Source organism: Budorcas taxicolor, chromosome 14, assembly GCF_023091745.1.
Source record: "Budorcas taxicolor isolate Tak-1 chromosome 14, Takin1.1, whole genome shotgun sequence".
Taxonomy (NCBI): Eukaryota; Metazoa; Chordata; class Mammalia; order Artiodactyla; family Bovidae; genus Budorcas; species Budorcas taxicolor.
This window is the reverse complement of record NC_068923.1, coordinates 15,175,598-15,195,610: the sequence shown is the minus strand read 5'-3', so window position 1 is coordinate 15,195,610 and position 20,013 is coordinate 15,175,598. Positions and strand designations below refer to the sequence as shown.

The following is a 20,013-nucleotide window of genomic DNA, read 5'->3' as shown; positions in this document are numbered from 1 at the left end:
TACTCAGGGAGGGGTTCCAGAACAACGCAAACAAAATGCAAACGCAGGCCCCAGTGTCTCATGCAGAGGCACCTCCGGGGGAATGCATGTATGTGGTGATGGTAAACGGAATGAGAGAAGCTATTTGAAATTCCAGGAAGAAGCAAAACAAGTAGAAGAAGGAAAATTAGCCTTCTAGCCTGGAGGACGCCAGGTCGGGCTAACTGAGCATGCAACAAAGTTAGCGGGGAAGGCACTCTGGCCTCCCGGGGAGGGGCGCGGGTTGCCGCTCAGGGACGGGTCATCCAGGATGCCAGAGGGTGGCAGGATGACTCGTTCTCTGCAAAGGAGACACGGAGCCCCAGCCAGCTTGCCCGGGAGAGCTGCCGTGGGTGGGCAGGGCCCGGTGTGGTCCAGGCCTTTCCTGGGGTCCCCGCGGAGACAGGATTGTCATGAGGCTGCAAGGCCCTGGCTGGGTACAGAGATGCAGCTCCAGATGGACACGTGGGTGCAGAGAGAAGAGCAAGATTGGCCAGCCAGTGTGGGGGGCTGGGAGAGGGCACCCCTGCCCTGCCCACGGCTTCCCACTTTCAGAAAGGCCGCCCCGCCGGCTACTCCACAGCCCTGGGGTCTGGCTCCATCTCCCGCCGCAGCCCACATTGCTCTCCTCGGGCCCCTGAGGTGGCCTGGGGGCAGCCCTGGGGCTCTGGGATCCTCTGCAGGGGTCCGGAGTGGTGAAGACAGGACGGCTAGTGGATGGACAGCGTGATGCTGGTTCAGGGTGACAGAGGGCAGGGGGACCCAGCGGAGGGGCCCAGAGCAGGGGCCCTGGCTGCCTGATCCGGGCTGGCAGAGCTGTGGAGGAGGCCGTCGGGAGAAACTGCGGACCCTGGCTTCTGCTGGGCCTCAGTTTCCCCACCTGTGGAGAAGCCATCCCAGAGAGGAGTGGGTGGAGAGCCAGAGGAGCCCCCGCAGCTTCTGCCCCCTGGCGCAGAGGGCTGGGTGCTGGGCTGCCCAGCCTCCTTCCTGGAGGAAACAGGCGGATGTATTCCTCCCATCCCAGCTGCTGCAGAAGGGGGCACCGGCTGGGCGCTCGGCAGGCAGCGTGGGAGAGCCCCTAGGCCGTCTGGCAGGTCTGCGGGGGCCCCTCACTGGTGGGAAACCAGAAAAGGGGAAGAGGCATGAGAGGAGTCTCATAATTTGGGCCAGTGGGCAGCCAGGGCCGGGGGGCAGTGACTGGTCAGAAGCAGGAGTCATGAGTGGCCAAGGGGAGGGGACAGGAGGGCCAGAAAGCACACTGTCCTCTGTGGACAAGTCCTCTGACCCTCAGCAGGAAGAGGAGCAGGCTTTATAGCAGCAGCCCTAGTGGCCGAACCAGCTTGGATCTCGAGGTCAGGAGCATCCCTTCAAGAAAGTCATTACTCTGAGCATCTTCCAGGAGGTAGGCCTGGAAGACAGGGAGTCTAGGGTGGGTCCCTGCACCCCCGAGCCTCGGATCAGGGGAAGCCTGGAGCATACTTCACACCTTGGACCCAGAGTCACTGTCCCCCCCCCCCCCGCCCCCTGCAGTGAGGTGGCCCTCTGGAATTCTCAGGTGGATGAGCTATTGGCTGTGCACCCCCCCACCTCAGGGCACGGAGAGTCTGTGACACCCCTGGGCAGCCAGCGAAGTCACAGGCAACAAGACCTATCCTGCTGGCCCATGAAAGCCCATCGGGGGCACAGGCCTGGGGACCCAGCTTGGCTGGGCCTGGGGGCAGCCACACCAAACGCGCTGAGCCTACCCTGGCCGGCACCCTGCCCTCACATCCTCACATCAGCTCTGCAGGTAGATTCGATTTTATAGAAAGAGAGGCCCTGGGACTTGAGCCCCAGCCCACCCGGCTCAGAAGACCCCACCAAGCTGGGCGTGCAGGGTGGACCCCTGAGGCAGCCCTCCCGACTCCAGCTTCCCTGCCCGGGAGGGAGGAAATGAGACCGGGGGCTGAGGGGTCTGGATGGGTGGGATGGCGGGGGCGGGGCAGGGAGCACCCGGTCCGGGGGCCTGGGCTGGGGGATTCTCCAGGGCGGCTGGAGGTCCGGCTCCCCTGCCGGCGCCAGCCCACTCCACTCCACCCTCCCGCCTCTTTTCTTGGGACACAAAGACACAGAGCTGCATCTCGGATTACTGCGAGTGTTCGGCTTGCCTGTTCTACAATCATCCAATTACAGACAGGAAATTCATATTAAAAGGAAAAAGCGCCCAGAACACCCAGCTTTTGATGCAAGCAGGAGTAGGTCTCCCGGAGAAATGACTGACTCTCAGGCATCACCATGGTGCCCAGCCCCCTGTTCCTGCCGATTTCCTTCCCCATTCTTGTCAGCGTTTGAAAGGAATAAAGGAGAACAGGGAAGAGGCGGCCTTCACCGAGGGCGTCACACCGGGCGCCCGCTTGGTTCTGCGTGCATGGTGATGGCGTTCCTGGCAGCGGGTGGTTCTCGCTGCTCCTGTGTGCTTCCGGCCTTCCTGGGCGCCCCCTGCATCCCCGTGGGCCCCGTCCTCTCAGCAGGGGCAGCAGCGCCCAGCCCCCGACCCCACCCAGCAGAGCAGCCCCTTCTGAGGGCAGGGCCGGCCCCGGCAGGCCACAAGGGCCTGCCGACGACCACGGCAGCTGGGAGGCTGGGAGGGGGCTTTTACCACCAGCCTGGCCGGGGCGTACCTGTACAGCTGTACCTGAACGCCTGTACCAGGCGTTCCATCAGACCCTCACCCACGAGAGGTCCTGAGGGTCTGAGCGTGACAGACATTCTGTATCAGACTACTGGAAGTAAAGATCAAGAGAGATAATCTGGGTGGGCCGGGGTCCATCAGTTGAAAGACCTGAAGAGCAGAGCTGAGCCTTCACCAAAGGAGACGTCCCATGCCCAAGGAGCCCCCTGCCCTGCAGACTCGGGGCTGGCCCTGCCGTCCCACCAGCTGGTGAGATGATTCCTCGATACAAATCCCTCCGTGTCCACCTCCCCAGGCCTGCTTCTCACTCCACACTGCCTGGTGGAAGGGTCCGAGCGCCCCCCCCCCCCCGCCCCCCGCCGCAACAGGCCACCTGCCCGTCTCTTGTAAGGACCTGGCGTCCTCCAGGAAGGCAGGTGTGTTACGGCTTACGTGCACAGTGCGGACCATCTCCTGTCTAAGGTCTCGAGCCCACAATGATTTTAGTGATGGCCTCTCTGTCTGCAGACGAGGAATGTGAGGCTCTTCACTTTCCAGTATTTGCTGGAAAGACTGATGCTGAAGCTGAATCTCCAATCCTTTGCCCAATCCTCAAAGGTCTCCAAACCTTTGATGCGAAGAGCTGACTCATTGGAAAAGACCCTGACACAGGGAAAGATTGAGGGCAGGAGGAGGAGGCGGCAGAGGATGAGATGGCTAGAGCGTCACCACCTTGGGAGATAGCGAATGACAGGGGAGCCCAGTGTGCTGCAGTCCACAGGGTCGCAGAGTCGGACACACCTGAGTGACCGAGCAACACGAGGCTCAGGAAGACCAAGCTTAAGACCCTGCAGCCAGGGCTCACCAGGGTCTTCTCGCAGCAGGGACCTTTCCCAACTCTCATGGGTCCAGACCCTGAGAATCCCCTCTGGGCCCACAGGCCTCTGGGCAGACGTAGTCCTGGCAGCAGACATGTGCCTGGCACCCCCCACCAGCCCCCTCCCCCAGCACGTCCCACACCTTGTCGTCCACTCAGCATGAACAGCAGTGGCTCTGGTGTTCTGAGATGGTCAGCCCTACCCCTGGGTTCCAGGGTCCCACCACCCTGAGCGGCCTCCCTTTGCAGGCCCCCTCCAGCCAGCAGAAAAACAGCAGCACACACACGCCAGTAAGTTTCAATGTTTTATTAACAAAGTCTTAGAAAAAGCGTCTGTCTTCAAGTGAGGTGGCAGGGTGGACATAGCCTGGCCTGACATTTGAGGCTTGATCCACGGTGGGCGGGGACTTGGCCACATCCCACTGAGGACCTTGGGGCCTCCCTGTAGCCTGCGCCAGGAGAGCAGATTATGGCTTATATGCAAAAATAAAATCTGGGGCAGGGGGCGGCGCTGGCATGACGCAGGACGGAGGGGCCGGCAGAGTTTCCTGCGGGAGCTGGTCTCCTGAGTTTGGGAGCCCCCAACCAGGCCTGCTTGGGCTGCAGACACAGGTGGCCGGCCAGCACCAGGGTGTTGGTGGCTGGGGCAGTGGGGGTCCGGGCCAGGCCGCAGCAGGGCCTGGCAGGGAGCCTGAGTGAGCCCCAGGGGCAAAGGCTTCCGGGCCTCCTGGGGCTGGGCCTGGGGCCACCGGGCAGGGGCGGCCGTGGCGGAAGCTCTGGTGGCAGAGGATGGCCGCGCAGCGGGCAGGGGCTCCGGGGTGGGAGCCAGGCCAGGCCCGGGAGGGCGGCGGCCCTGGGGGCGAGCGGGCAGTGGGCAGCCAGCGGGGCGGGCATAGCGGCAGGCCCTGGCCCTCGCGCTGGCCCCTCTTCACCACCAGCTCTCTGCTGGGCCCCCTCCTCTGGTTTCAGCTTCTCCTCTCGTGCAGGCAGCTTGTAGGGGGAGAGGAGAAGGGACAGTGCCGGGCACAGCAGCAAAGGCTCCGCGGGAGCCTGGAGACCTGAAAGGAAGGAAGACACGGGTGGTCAGGGACTCAGGGACCGCCAGGGCAGGGCGGGGCGGGGCGGGGCTGCCCTCTCAGAGAGCAAGCCCTTGGGGTCCTGGGGGGCTGTTTCTCAGCTGGCCCAGAGGACTGGGGGCCTGGGGCCAGGGGCTGGGGGGAGCTGGGGGGCCCCTGGTGAGGACAGCCGGGGGCGGGGTCCCCTGTGTACCTGTCGTCACTCTCCTGGCTCCAGAGGCCGGCTGCTGCCTCAGCCGGGCTGGAGGACTCGGGCCCCAGGGGACCTGCCGCCTGCCATGGGTGAGTCATTGCACGGGGCTCTGTCCCTCTCCAGGCTGGCGTGAGTCACTGGTGCTGCGGGGAGAGAACACACAGGGCCCTGTGAGAGCTGGGTCAGCGACCTCCCCCAGCCCGGCCCCCCACTCCAGCCCCCTCCCTAACCCCTGGGGTCTCCCCTCCGCACCTGATTTATGGGGATGCCAGGGGCTCTGAGCCTCCGTGGGCTCGCCTGGGGGGGTGGGCTTCACCCAGGACCCTCCCAGCCCTATGGTGCCCCCTGGCGGTGATGCCAAGGGGCAGGGGCTCACCTGAGGGGCCAGGAGGCATGGGTCGCCAGGTCTGTTGCTGCCACTGCGGCTGCGGCTGCTGCTGTGTCTTGAGCTTGGGCTCTCCTCCAGGGGGAGGGAGCCACACTGCCCGAGGCTGGCCAGCTGCCCCGGGAGGCAGCAGGGGTGCCAGCCGGTCACGGCGACTGCCAGGAGAAGTAGCTTCCCTGAAGCCCAGGCTCCGGGGACACTGGTGGCCCCCGAGCTTCTGCTCTGGGGTGTTCCTTGAGTTGGGTGCACGCCGGCCCGTGCCATCTGGACACTGAGTTTCTGAGTGCCCAGAGGGCCCAGGCATTGAGCAGGATGAGGAAACTGTCATGGCCTGAGAGCATGGAGGGAGGGATTGCTGACTCAGGCCAGTCCACCACTGGGGAAGACAGACGCAGGGAGGGTGAAGGCTGGGTCTGTGAGGAAGGGGAGTCCCTTGGCTGTCTGGGGGACACTGCCCGCATCTGGGTCACGTGTGTCTGTTGGAGTCAGGCTAGGAGGCTGAGGTGAGTGTTCAGCTGCACGAGGAGACTAAGGGCTCCCCTGCAGGGGCGGGCCCACTCCAAAGTCCTGGTGGGCGAGGGCCACGGGCGGGCAGGCGGGGCCTGGCACCCTCTACTCGGGCTGAGTCCGGTCGCTGGCTACGGACTCGTTGGTGAGGGCGGGTGTGAGGGCCTCGGCCTCTTCCTCAGTGGGCGGGTGGGGGCCGGCGGGCTCGGCCGCCCGCTCCAGGCCGTCCTGCACCTCCATGCCCTTCTGGATGAGCTGCTCCAGGGTCTTGGGCAGCGGGGGCCTTAGGAAACGCTTGAGCTTGGGCTGCAGGGTGCCCACCACGTACTGGATGATCTCCTCTTCTTCAGCGTCCACATACAGCGTCTGGTACAGGTCCCGCTTGCGCCACAGGAACTGGTCCAGCGGCTCGCCCTGCTTCTGCGGCAGGTCCAGCTCCCGCTGGATGGCCTCCCGGGACAGCGTGCCCTCGCTGTACTGCAGAAACTCCTTCTTGAACTCCACCCAGTTCTTCACCGAGCCCTGCTTGTACTCCCACCATTTCTTGGCCGGCCCGTTCATGTGGTTCTGGATCTGAGACAGCCAGTACTCCTCGGAGCCGCCCACCTGGCGCAGGTAGTCCTCCAGGTGGCTGAGGAACTCCCGCGGGTCCTCAAAGACCTGCGTGTCCACGCCGGGGCTCAGCTGCCCGTCCTCCCCCGGCTCCCAGGGCGGGTACTGCTGGGCTTCCACCTCCTCCTGCCCGGGCAGCTGGCCGGCGGCCGGCGGGGAGGTGATGGCATAGGGGCTGACAGTGTAATCATAGTTGTCCGCCTCCTGGCCGTAGCTCTCGGGACCCCCGACGCCCACGGAGACGGTGTGGCGTGCTGGGTCGCTGCCCACCGGGTACTTGCCGCCCCCGGACTCCAGGCGGTCGGCCCACCGCTCCAGCCGGTAGAAGACCTCCCGCCACACATGCATCTCCCGCTTGACCCAGCGCTCCAGGTTGGCGATGGTCTCCTGGCAGCGGCTCAGGCAGGCCTTGATGGACTTCTTCCAGCGCTGCGAGTCGCCGGTGGGCACGTACCCGTCCAGGTTGCTCTCCAGCTTGCCCACGGACCGGTGCAGCCCCTTCAGCTCGCGCTCCACCTGCTTGGACACTTCAGCGAGCAGGTGCCGGTGGGTCCTCCGCACGTGCTCCAGCATCTCCGCGCGGCACTTACCGATCTGCAAGATCACGTTGGGCTTGGCGGCCGGCCCGCCGCGGGGCCCGGGGTAGGCGTGGAGGCCGCCGGTCGTCCTGTGGTCCAACTCCATCAGCTCGCAGGTTGCGGCGGGGCTCGCTCGGATAGGCGGGAGAGGGAGGCTGCAAAGTCCTCTTGGGGATGGCGAGGGGCTGCTGGGGGCCGGCTGCGCGGAGCTGCGAAGCTGCGCGGAGCTGCGAGGCGCGGCGGGCGGGTCCCGCGGAGGAGCGGCCGGTCCCGGTTGGTCGCGGCGGCGGCGGCGGCGGTGGCGGCGACAGAGCGGGAGGACTCAGCGCCCGAGCTCTGCGCTGGGGCTCGGCCGCCGGCTCTTTATGCCGCCAGCGCGGCCCGTGGGCGGCCCCGTCGCCGAGCCTCGGCTCCGATTGGCCCGGGCGCCGGCTCCCCGCCCGCGCCCCCAGCTTGCCGACCCGCCTTCCCGCGCCCACGCGCGCTCCCGGCGGAGGGAGGACCCACCCCCTGCACACTCGGCGGCCCGGGGTGACTAATGCGCTCGCTTGCACCGCCCCCTCCCCGACCCATTCAGCCCGCGGAGACCCAGGGATGGAGCTGGGCACGGACCGCGACGCCCCCTCAGTCTGCGAGAGGCAGGGAGGCCAGGTGAGTGCCCCGGGGGCCCCCACCCGGAGGTGAGGAGGAAGCCCCTCTCCCGGGCCCCTCCTGGCTTGCTCCTCCTGTGACTGCCACCTCCTTCCTGCGGGGGGCTGGGGGGTGGGGGTTGGGGGGTGGGAGGGAGTGCTGGACGTTGCGCCCCTAGGCCACCAGCGCAGGCCTTGACCTTGCCCAGCCCAGGTCTGCAGAACGTTCAGCCACAGGTGAGACCTGGCCGCCACCGCGGCACTCGGACCCTCTTCCCTTGATCTGAAAACCTTGAGGCATGTTCTTGTGCACACACACACTCCCAGGTGTCAGGTGTGAGTCCCTGACATGGCCTGATCCCTCTGTCCCTGCCCGGGGGCCCCTGAATCCAGGCCTGGGGCTGGCCCTGCGCCCTGTGTGAGGGACATGCACCCAGGGCTTGGCTCCCCCAGCTCCCCGGCCATGGAGTGGGTGTGTGTGTGCCTGGCTGGCAGTAGCTGGGCATGACTGCCTGTCACCCACTCCCAGGTCTTTGCTGAGGCCAGGACTTCTTCACTTGGTGCCTCCAGGGACACCTGGAGGCTGCTTTCAGGGGGCAGGAGGTGAGGGAGACAGAGAGGTCCTGCCTCCCACTGCAGGGTGTGGCCCCTGAACCCCCAGGGCACAACCAGAACTGTTCAGAAGCTCCAAGACTTCTAGGAGGATGGAGGTGGGGGGTGGGGGGAGGGTGCTGGCAGCCTGACGTGGTTGGAGGCAGAGAAGCAAAGCACCATATAAGGAACGGGGCTCCGGAAGCTGAGATTCCCTCCGGAGGGAGGTCCCTTCTGCCTCCCTGGCAACAGTGTGGGGAAGGGACGTCTCCCTGGATGCCCGTGACAGATGGCTGTGGTCCCAGGTCCTCTGCAGTTCTGCGGGCACAGGTGGCACACACTGCCCGCAGCCACGCACCACTGCCTGTCCAGACGCCTTCCCTGCGGCCAGCGCCCTCACACACACACTGCACACTCACCCCTCCCCCACATAGACACTCATACCTCCCACCCGCGCACCTTCCCCCCATCCAGTCATCCCTGTCCACACCTACCCCCTCATGCCAGGCCCACCCGCCCCCAGCGTCTTGCTCACATGCGCGAGGGCACACTGGCGCCCACACTGCAATCCCCCCTCTAGGCCCCCCCGGAGCCCCCTGCTGTCCTGGGAGCACCCCTCAGAGCCGAGCTGCCACCTCCTTTCCCGCTCTAAGCTTTCACCCTTGTCCAGGAGGAATGTCTCCCTGGCAGAAACTCCCCCCGAATCACACTCCTGGCATTTCTAATTAAAGGCAAGTGGGTGAGCAGAGAGGGAGCAGGGTGGGGAGTGGGCCAGCCACTGCCAGAACAGGAATCCCGGGGCGGGAGGCAGTAGGGTGTCTGTGTGTGTGAGCGGGGCTGGTCACCGCCGCCCAAGTGGGGCCACGAGCCTCCGACCACGTCTGCGGGCCCTGGTCAGGAGAGGCCTGCGGTGAGCCAGCCAGGCAGGGACTGCACGTGTGCACCTGTGTGCTCGCGTGTGCGTGTGTGTGTGCACACCTGTGTGTGGCGGGGGTGCCAGAGCCAGCACCTGAGTGACCAGTGGGGGGCGGCTGGTCAGCCCTCAGTCTACAGAGGCCCTGTGGCCCCTGAGCTGTGGGGTGGCTGGGGCGGGAGCCTGGAGGTGGACATCCCCTCTGTGGTAGGACAGCAGGTCTCAGGGCAGCCTGGCAGGTGGGCTGGCCTCGACCCTGGCCCTCGGTGGCCCCTCTGCCCGGCCTGCTGTGGGCGCAGGGGGGTGCTGCACAGAGGCTGCGCTCACGAGGCCGCTGTGACAGGTGACGGGCCGCAGCCGCTGCTCTGGGAACACTTAATCGCTGCCCAATTATCGCCCCAGAAGCCCTCAGCACACCCCCGCGCTGCAGCCTCAGGCTCCATTCTCCCGCCGCCTCCGGAGAGGAGGCCTGGCCAGCTCCGTGCCTGGGGGGGCTGCCCCCGCCTCCCCCGTCCGCAGAGCTGAAGGCCTCCAGCCCCAGCCCACCCAGAGCAGGCGGGCTCAGGCTGAGGAGGGGCGGGTGCAGTGGGCAGCGGGGATGCACAAGGACAGAGTGGGGCCCAGCGCCCCCGCCCCCAGCTCTCAGAGCCCGGCTGGGCAGCTGCTCTTCAGGCCTGGCAGCTTCTGAGGCCTTGCCTGCTCCGGACGGAAGTGGGTGAGCGGGGGAGGCTGGGTCTGCCCAGCACAAGGGTCCGGGCAGCCCCCATTCCAGCCCCTGCGGGTTCTAACACTCCCCACCCCCAGGGCTCAGGGCTCCCAGCCCCTAGGGGCTGCTCTCCTGATGCTGAGAGCCTTGTTTCAGCCCCGGGTCTCCCCACCCTCTGCAGCCAGCCACTCCCCCTCCCTGCAGCACCTGCCTTTCCAGGGCTGCTCCATGATCAGGTTGACCAGGTTCCGCCCCCAGGGTGCACACCTACCTCTGCAGACCCCTCAGAGCCGGGCCCAGGCCCCACAGGCACGGGGGCACTCCTTGGTGGGGCGGGGTGGGTCAGGCTGTTGGGCCCGAGCCTCCCTCCTTGCCCCTCTTCTGGGGTCTGGGGTGCGTTCTGGGAGCCAGGCTTGGCCTGCCTCTCCAGCAGGGCCCCAGCCACCACCCTGCAGACTCGCAGCCTCTCATCAGCCCGCAGTGTGGGCACAAGCAGCTGCAGGCAGAGCTCCCGCTCTCATGGAGCCCCGGGCCCAGGTCACTGCCTCCTGCGGCGGAGTGGGGGGCTGTGGAGGGAAAGCCGTGGCGTCCTCCGGAGCAGCCGTCAGCCACCCGCTCTCACCTGGCCCTTCGTGCCCGGCTTTGGCCTGGGGTCCGGGTGCCTGCCCTCCACATGTGCCTGCCGCCCGTCCTGTCAGCCAGTGGGGCCTCCTCCTGCCTCCTCCACCTGCCCGCCTGTTCGTTTGGCATTCTCGGCCCGGCTGTCCCAGTGCTGAAGATCTGCCCACCCTGGCCAGCGCTGCTGCCCGCCCCTCACCCTGAACCAGGCCCGAACCCAGGTCTCCCGTGGTTGCTGCTTCCCTCTTGCTCAGCCGGGCACTTCGAGCCGAGAGCCGGGTGTGATGGTGGCCCCAGAACGGCGTCCGCACCCTCACAGCTGAGCCACGGAGCCCAAAGCCGGCCTGGCACAGAGCGTGTGCATACGATGAATCGTGGAGCGGGCGAGATAGTGGGCCCTTACCCCTCCCTTGCTGGTTGGGAGACAGTTGGCAGTTGCCCACATGAACCTTGACTGTCTGTCTGTAAAGTGGGCTGACGGTGCCAGGGCCTGGGGTCCAGCGAAGCCGAGTGCCAGTCCTCTTGCCTGACCTGGTCCCCGCCCAAGGACGCCCCCCTCGTCCTGCCGAGAGCCTCCCATCGGAGCGTCACTTTCGGGATCTGGGAAGTGGGAGGTGGTTGGAACCCCTCCCTGTGGCCCCTGGGGGCAGTGGTGGGGCCAGAACACCTGCCGGCTCCAGCAATGAGGCTGAGCAGAGGCCCTGGGCTAGCTGGCCGCACGGCCCTCGGGAGGGCACCGCCAGTCCAGCCACGGTCCTGAGTCCAGCTGCAGGGGGCCGGGCCGTGGAGAGGCCAGGACGGCAGGTGGGTCCGTGGACACGCAGGCAGAGCTGAGCCCTGGAGGAGCGCGTCCACTGGGAAACGGAGGCACACTAGAGGGCGAGCCGCTGGGGCTGGTGGTCTCCTGCCTGGGGAGACGATCTCCCTCATCTCACGGAGGCCCTGAGCCAGCAGGCGGCACAGCTGGGGTCCCTCCGCCCCGCGTGCCCATGGGGCCTGCTGCACCAGGGGTCCAGGGCGGGAGCCCCGGGGGGACGGGCACGGGCTGGCCTGAGACAGGAGTGGCCCTGAGCTAGGGGCCGGGCCCAGCCTGGGGGCCGGGGAGGCAGCCGCTGGACTGTGTGGGGACGGAGGAGGGGACTGAGCTCCAGGGCTGCGGGAGCGTTTTCTTTCCTGTCCCGCCCCTCCTCCAGGGCTTCCTCTCCTCTCCGGTTGGCAGGGTGTGTGCTGCGTCCTGTCCCTGGAACAGGCAGCCTCACACACCAGACCCTCCTCCCTCCGCACCAAGGAAAGTTCTGCATTTTCCTGAGGATTCCGGCATGGCAGGGCCTCCCTGCATCCTCCAGGCCAGGGCCCGAGCAGGGGCCATGGGCAGGGCGGGGCGGGGTCCGTCCTCAAGGGACACTCTTTCCTTGCCACCCCCAGCCGTTGTGGAAGGGAAGGCAAAGCCCCCAGGCGAGTGTCCGGGGCTGCTCCAGGCCCCTCCGCAGGGAAGCCAGAGCCGGGACAGGCTGGTGAGAGGGTGTGGGGAAGGTCTGCGGGCTCCCCGAGGCTCCGGGAACACGGTGTGCGTCCTGCGTGACCGGGGGTGGGCCCCCTCAGCACCCCTCGGGCTCAGTTTCCTCACCTGCAGAGTGGGTCTAGCCATCACTGCCCTGCTCGGCTGTGAGGTGAGTCAGTCTATCAAGTAGCACTTCCGGAGCCTGGCTTGGCCGGCACCGAGCAAGGTGGGGTGGTAGGGAGGTGCAGGTCACCCACGAAATAGGGCCACTGCCGTGACCCCTACACAGTCCCCGGAGGACGCCGGGCTGGGTGTGGCCTGTGGCATGCTGCCCATGGGGCCACTGCCCTTGGCACTGGGCCAGCAGCTGGTGGCACCTCCGCTCAGAGGGTCAGGCCCTTCAGGGAGCAGCCACGGCGTCCAGGGTGCCTGCTGGGGAGTTGGACAGGTGGGGCCAGGGGGAGCGAGGCTGTGTGGCTTTGCTGGTGGGGGCTGGAGAAGGAGGGCAGGAGGCAGAGGTGTGGGGCAGGAACACTGGCCGGGGCCGAGGACACCCCTGTGCCTACCGCTCGCTGGCCAACCACCCCCGCATGGCAGCTGGAGCCAAGTGTCACCTCAGCTGGGCAGGCGCGCTGGCCAGGAGCCGGGCACCCCCTTTCCGCACCCCACCCACGCTTCTCCTCGAGGCATCTTGGGGTAGCGTCCTGCGGATCCCTTGGCCCCGCTGACCCCGCCGTCCTCAGCACCCTGAGGGGTGGACAGCCGTGGTGGGTGGGAATGAGGAGGGCACTGGACCGCTGAGCGCGCTGGTCCGCACGAGGCCCCGGCCAGCCTGCCGCCTGCCGCACCACCTTGCTTAGGTGACGGAGGTCTGCCCAGTGTCAGAAGCTAAGCACTAAAGCTCAGCCGGGCTCACGGGGCATCCACATCTGAGCCCAGAGTCACCACCTCCAGGAAGGCTCCCCAGGCTCCCGGGGTGTGAGCCTTCTCTGCCCCATGCCCCGCTTGGAGCCCCTGAGCACAGCCTCCTCCCACCTGTGCAGCTTGTAGGTGTGTGAGTGAGCGTGAGAGTGTGAGAGTGTGTCAGTGTGTCAGGGCGTGTGCCTCCTGATCTCCCTGGCCGAGGCGTGCTCCTGCCGGCCAACAGCCAGGCCCTGAGCTTGCTCTGGACACACGGAGTGGACAAAACGCCCTGCTCGCTGCCCGAAGAGACTCTGCCTGCTCAGAGGTGTGCCCGCACCCCAAGCGTGCTGGGGCCAGCAGCCCAGCGGGGTCCTGCCAGGCGGGGTCTGCCGGAGGGTGAGCAGGGCGACAGGGGTTGGGGGTAGGTGGGAGGGCTGCTCTGAGAGCTCATTTAGAGGGTCAGGATGAGAGCAGAGCTGGCTCCCAGGTGGGGGGCGGGGGCATTGGAATCGGGCAGCCGCCCCCTCCTCTCTGCCCACTGCGGCTCAGCCAGGCTGTGCATGGCCCCCACTGCCTCCCTGGAACCCCAAGGGCCCAGCAGAAGCCCCAAAGGTGGCCAGGCCCTCAGCCAGCATGCGGGGTGCACTGCCAACTGGCCCAGGGAGACGTCCTCAGAGCCGGGTGCTGCAGACGCCCGTGCCAGGGAGGGGGTGGTGGCCGCTGCTCTGCCGTGCTCTGCGTTCCCATTTACATCTCCGAGCCAGCGCAGTGCGCCAGCCTCCACCACTCACTTCCGGGGCCATAAAAGGAGCGGGGCTGAGAATAGCTCGCTGTGACGCGGGGAGCTTCCCCACGCAGGTGCAGGCGGCGCCGCCGGCGGGCGGAAGGCAGGCTCTATCCCAGCTCCGCCCCCGCGCACGGGAAATGGTGGTGGCCAGCTGGTAGCAGAGGTCCAGGGTCCCGCCTCCATTCTCCCTCTTGCCTCTCCTTCCCTGCCCCTGTGGGGCCTGAGCCCCCTGCCCTTGAAGCCACCCGCCCCACGCGCACGTCTTGTCCATGCCCCCCGGTCTGGCCGAGGCCTCTCCTGGGCACGCACTGATCCACAGCTGCACGCCTGGCGCAGCTGCAGGCCCCTTGCCTGCTGAGGCTGGCATCCCCCCACTCCCCGCCCTGGGGTGTGGTGCCTTCCTGTCTGCTGCAGGCCTCTCAGATGCCAGGCACTGCCGCAGTGACCTTTGGCCCCGATCTTCACCCAACCCGTCCACGGGCGGCCGCTCAGCTGCGCCTCCCTGGGCTTCTGTCTCCAGGGCGCCGTCCGTGCCCTCTGGCCCTGTGCCCGGCCATCACTGCCAGGCAGCTCTTACCAATTCTGAATAAAGGATCTGTGCTGTTCTGCCGCGGACCCCATCCGCTGCACAGCCGGTCCGCCTGCCAGGGCCCCCATCCTGGTTCGGGGGTCTCTCTGGAAAGAGGGTCGACATGGAAGGCGTGTGGGAGACAGGGCCTCAGTGCATGCCGAGCACCTCCCTGTGCCTTGGACAGCTGGGAGGTCACTGTCACCCATTTTACAGACGGGGAGCTTGAGGTGCAGGGAGGGTAGGGGATGAGCTTGGGGAACCAGCTGGTGAGCAAATGACTGAGACTCCTGGCCCCAAGGCTGATCCCATCCTGCCATCCACCACCACTGGCCAGATGCAGGGTCAGGCTACCCCGGACGCCCTCTGAGCCTCAGTTTCTTCGGCTGATGGGCAGGCGGCCCCTCGGAGGTTCAGGGTGAGGGGCTGATCGGCAGGACGTCCGACGCACGGCCCGTCTTCCGCGTTCTTGGTCCTGAGGTCTGTGTGCGGACCTGGAGGTGGTCCCCAGGGTGTGGGGGCCACAGCAGCGGGGGCCGGGGCGCTTGGAGGAGGGGCTGGTGACATCCGCGACCTGCACACAGCGCTGGCTGCCTCCTGGCTTGGGGACACCGGTCTGACCCCCACAGGCCAGAGTAGATCCCGGACCCCTTGGCTCCCCCCGCCGCCCTGGCACAGCGCCCCCTCCCCACTCCCTCCCTCCCTCTCCTGGCTGAGCTCCAGCGGGAGGGTCAGGAATAACCCAACATGGTCGAGGGGTGTACAGCCCAGACCATCACGGGTGCCCCCACCCTCCCCCCACTGCATGGATTCTCCTCAACACACTCTTGCCCCTCCCTGACCACACAGCCTGGGGGTCAGGGCCCCGCTGAGGTTGGGCAGCATGTCAGAGGACGGGCCCCTAAGAGAGGGGCTGGGCCTGGGGCCAGGGCCTGAGGGCGCAGGCCAGGCTGGGCCAGCTGTCCCGGGCTGGGTGCTGCCCACCGGCTCTGGGAGCAAGCCTGTCCCCACCCACCCGAGTGCTGGCCGCGGCCCATGACCTCCCTGTGGCCAGAGTGCTCCCTGCGGGGAGGGAGCCCTAGGACCCCTTGGGTCTCGGGTGAAGGCTCTCCCTGCCCCGCCGGGGCGCCAGCACCTCCCGCCACCCCCACCTCTGTGTGGCGCCCACTGGCCCCGGCCCCTCAGTCCTCCCGCAGACAGTGGCCATCGTTCAAGCGTCCTCGTCCACCTCGAAGGAGGCCAGCCCTCCTGGGGGCGCCTGGGCTGGGGCTGGGGACGAACCCTGGGGGAACTGGAGAGGAGGGGAGCAGGAGGGCCCAGGTATGGCCTCTGGGGGCGGTGGTCCATCCCCCAACCCAAGCTGAGGATACGGTCCAGCGCCGTGGGTTGTCTCCCACCCTCTCCAGCCTCAGTGCCCCATGTCCACAGACACAGCCCATCTGAGCTGAGAGGCGGGGCCTTTCCACAGACCCCCAGCCCCCACGGCAGGCCCGAGGGCCACTCCTCTAAGGGCCCTGAACAGACCACCTCCTGGCGGGGGTCTGCACCAGCTCCCCACCCTCGGCCATGACAGTGCCACCCACCCCAGAACCAGGCTGTCCTGGGGCCCCGTGTGCCCCCACGGGGGTGCCTCAGGGGCTTGGCTCCCTCAGGGTTGGGGCAGAGTCTGGGGATCTGGGGAGCCAGACGGCAGCCCCACCCCTGCAGGGTCAGGACCCCCAAGTGTGGCGCTCCCTCCCAGGCCCTGCTCCCCACCCAGCTCAGCCTGGGACCCATCCAAGCCAGCCCGTCACCAGAGCAGACTCATCCACCCAGCAGCTTACCGCCCACTGCCCGTGTCTACGGGCAGGAGCAGCATGAGGAGCCGTCCATCTCCAGCCGCCCCAGCCCCTGCCTGAGGGAGCTGGGTGCAAGCAGGCCCTCCATCTCCCATCTAAGCACCGCCTGAGGAGCTGCGCCCCCTGAACTGGGCAGGCACACTTTCCTAGATAAACAAAATGCCATGTCAGGAGCCCACAGGATCCCAGTGTCTCCCCTGGCAATATGAGAGGGAGCCTGGGGAGGCAGGAGGTGGCTTCCTGGAGAGCCCTCCCAGACAGGCCTGCGGGCTTACCCACCACGTGTGGTCCCTGGTGCCACCCTCAGCAGGAGGCATTCACTTAAGACCCATGGCCCAGGCTCTCTTTGCTTCTCACCCCTCGATGTTCCGGCCGTGTTCCCCGCGCCTCATCGCTATGCCTGGCAAAATTGAGGAAATCAAGGACTTCCTGCTCATGGCCTGGCGCAAGGATGCCAAGTCTGTCAAGATCAAGAAAAATAAGGATAATGTGAAGTTGAAATTTCGATGCAGCAAATACCTTTACACCTTGGTCATCACAAACAAAGAGAAGGCAGAGAAGCTGAAGCAGCCCCTGCCCCGAGGTTTGGCCGTGAAGGAGCTGAGATGAACCACTTACACTGCTTTGAACTGTATTAAAATTTTTAAAATTCTCAAAAAAAAAAAAAAAAAAAAGATCCACAGCCCACAGTCCAGGCTCTGAATTCCAAGTGTCCCTCTTATAAGTTGTGTAATCATTGTCACACCACTCTCTCCATGGCCAGCAACCACCATCACCATCACCACCACCACCACTACTATCACCAACACCATCACCACCACCACCACTACTATCACCAACACCACCAGTACTATCACCATCACCATCATCACCACTCTCTCCATGACCAGCAACCACCATCACCATCACCACCACCACCACTACTATCACCATCACCATCACCACCACCACCACTACTATCACCAACACCACCAGTACTATCACCATCACCATCATCACCACTCTCTCCATGACCAGCAACCACCATCACCATCACCACCACCACCACTACTATCACCATCACCATCACCACCACCACCACTACTATCACCAACACCACCAGTACTATCACCATCACTATCATCACCACCACCATCACCACCAATCCCATCATCACCATCTCTACCACCACCATCACCACCACTACCACCATCACCACCAATCCCATCATCACCATCTCTACCACCACCATCACCATCATAACCATCACCACCACAACCATCACCACCACCACCATCACCATCACCACCACCACCACCATCACCACTACTATCACCAACACCACCACTACTATCACCATCACCATCATCACCACCCTTACCATCACCACCAATCCCATCATCACCATCTCTACCACCACCACCATCACCATCATAACCACCACCACCACTACCATCACCAACACCACCAGTACTATCACCATCACCATCACCACCACCATCACCACCAATCCCATCATCACCATCTCTACCACCACCATCACCACCACTACCACCATCACCACCAATCCCATCATCACCATCTCTACCACCACCATCACCATCATAACCATCACCACCACCACCATCACCATCACCACCACCACCACCATCACCACTACTATCACCAACACCACCACTACTATCACCATCACCATCATCACCACCCTTACCATCACCAATCCCATCATCACCATCTCTACCACCACCACCATCACCATCATAACCACCACCACCACTACCATCACCAACACCACCAGTACTATCACCATCACCATCATCAACACCACCACCACCACCACCACCAATCCCATCATCACCATCTCTACCACCACCATCACCATCATAACCATCACCACCACCACCATCACCATCACCACCACCACCACCATCACCACTACTATCACCAACACCACCACTACTATCACCATCACCATCATCACCACCCTTACCATCACCAATCCCATCATCACCATCTCTACCACCACCACCATCACCATCATAACCACCACCACCACTACCATCACCAACACCACCAGTACTATCACCATCACCATCATCAACACCACCACCACCACCACCACCAATCCCATCATCACCATCTCTACCACCACCATCACCATCATAACCATCACCACCACCATCACCATCACCACCACTATCATCACCATCATCTCCCTCACCATTCCGAGTGTCAGTCAGTTCAGATCCCTGTAACAAAACACCATTGACTGGGCAGCTTAAACAACAGACATTTCTTTCTTTCTCACAGATCTGGAGGCTGGCAAGACCAAGATCAGGGTGTCAGTCTATCAGGTTTCTAGGGAGAGTTCTCTTGGCTGGTAGATGGTGATCTTCCTGAAGTGTTCTCACAAGGCCTCTTCTTGGTTTGTGAGAAAGAGGGGAATTGAGAGCCATCATCCTCTTCTGATACAGGCGTTAGTCCTATTGGAAAAGGGCCCCACTCTTATGACATCATCTAACTTCAGTTACCTCCTGAAAGCCCTATCTCTGAACACTGTCATGCTGGGGGCTTCATCATATGAATGGGGGAGGGACACAGATCAGTTCACATCACCCACCATCCTCAACATCGCCACCACCATTAAAACCACCATCTCCCCAACCACCACACCACTGACCCCGTGCATTCCTCACTGCCCCATGCACTACCACCAGTGCCCTGGCCACCATGCCACCTTCATCCCCACCTTCTTCCATCTGGGGTGCTCTAACTATACCACAGACAGGGTGGCTTGCAAGCTGCAGAAATTCATTCCTCACCATTGTGGGGGCTGGAAATCCCAGACCAGGGTGCCAGAGTGGCTGGGTTGTGGTGAAAGCCCTCCTGGCTGTGGACGGCAGACCTTGCTGCATCCTCACATGACGTAAGAGGCGAGGGGCCCTCTGGGGTCTCTCTTCTAAGGGTGTTCATCCAATTCAAGGCTCCACCTGATCACCTTCCAAAGCCCCCACCTCCCAACACCATCAGCTTGGGGGTTAGGATTTCAACAGTTAAATCGGGGTGGGGGGTAATACAAACATTCGGACCACAGCAATCTCATCACCAGTGTCTTCATCCAGCACCACAGTTGGTCATCTCTGCCACAATCACCATCCTCACCAGCATCACCATCTCCGGAGCCTCACTGCCAAGCGGCACCACACCTCCTGGCCAGGCCCCCTTCCTGGACGGCGGGGCAGGTCAGACACCTGAGGCCAGTGGATGGCAGCCACTCAAGGCCTCTTGCCGTCCACTGCGGAGCCTCCCAAGGACAGCTGGACTCCGTTTTCCTAATTAGGGAGTGTTGGCCAGTGGAGTGGCGGGCTCACTGAGCACGCCAGTGACATCACTACTCTGCTTTACTAATAAAACGGGGGCACGGACGCCCACTCACTGGAGACTGCAGCTGAGCCTCCTCTGAGGAGAACCCTCGGGCCCACGCTTCTTCCCGAGCTACCAGATGCCTCCTTAGACCCTCTGCCTCCCCCTGGCCCTTTCACTGCAGGAGGGGCCTTGGCTCTTGACGAGCTGCTGGCCCGGCTGCAGGCCTGCTGCTCGGGATAGGGGGAGCTGGAGAGTGAGCCTGGGGGCCTGGGGCCAGAACCTGGACCCAGACTACCTCGCATGTGCTGCAGAGGTCCTGATCTGGAGATGGGGATCAGGGCCTCCTCCAAGGCTTACTGGGGAGCCACAGAGATGTGGGCAAGTTGACACAGGCTTCCACCCTAACAGGTCCAGACACAGAACACAGCGTCTCCAACACAGGGAGCCCTGCCTCCCCTCGTGGTGGCCGGTGTCTCAGCACCTGGAGGCCTGAGCTTACGCTGCAGCCTTGGGGGACAAGGGCACAAAGCCTGCCCATGGCTGGCTCCCCAGCCCCTCACTCCTCATGCCTGTCCCCTGGGCCCCACCCTCAAAGTCAGGGTACCAGAGCCTGCAGAGGGACCCCCACAGGTGAGTCCTGTCACCCTGGGCACCATGGTCCCCTCCTCCAGGATGCCAGCCTTTTGCTCTCCAGGTCCCTTCTGTCCTCCCAGCGCCC

General features: G+C 64.6%; 1 protein-coding gene across 2 annotated transcripts; it reads right to left on the bottom strand.

Annotated features, from left to right (window-relative positions):
* Positions 1 to 4,464: 4,464 nt before the first annotated feature.
* On the bottom strand, positions 4,465 to 7,033 carry ARC (activity regulated cytoskeleton associated protein). Of its 2 annotated transcripts, XM_052651836.1 has the most exons (3): positions 5,191 to 7,033; positions 4,815 to 4,957; positions 4,465 to 4,603 (listed from the first exon to the last, which is right to left on the bottom strand). In XM_052651836.1, exon 1 carries the CDS (start codon positions 7,000 to 7,002, stop codon positions 5,812 to 5,814), a length of 1,191 nt encoding a protein of 396 aa, XP_052507796.1. In that variant the 5' UTR covers positions 7,003 to 7,033; the 3' UTR covers positions 4,465 to 4,603; positions 4,815 to 4,957; positions 5,191 to 5,811. The 2 variants fall into 2 exon arrangements, with proteins under 2 accessions (XP_052507796.1, XP_052507797.1); XM_052651837.1 differs by lacking the exon at positions 4,815 to 4,957 and having other exon boundaries at positions 4,476 to 4,603.
* Between the last annotated feature and the right edge of the window lie 12,980 nt (positions 7,034 to 20,013).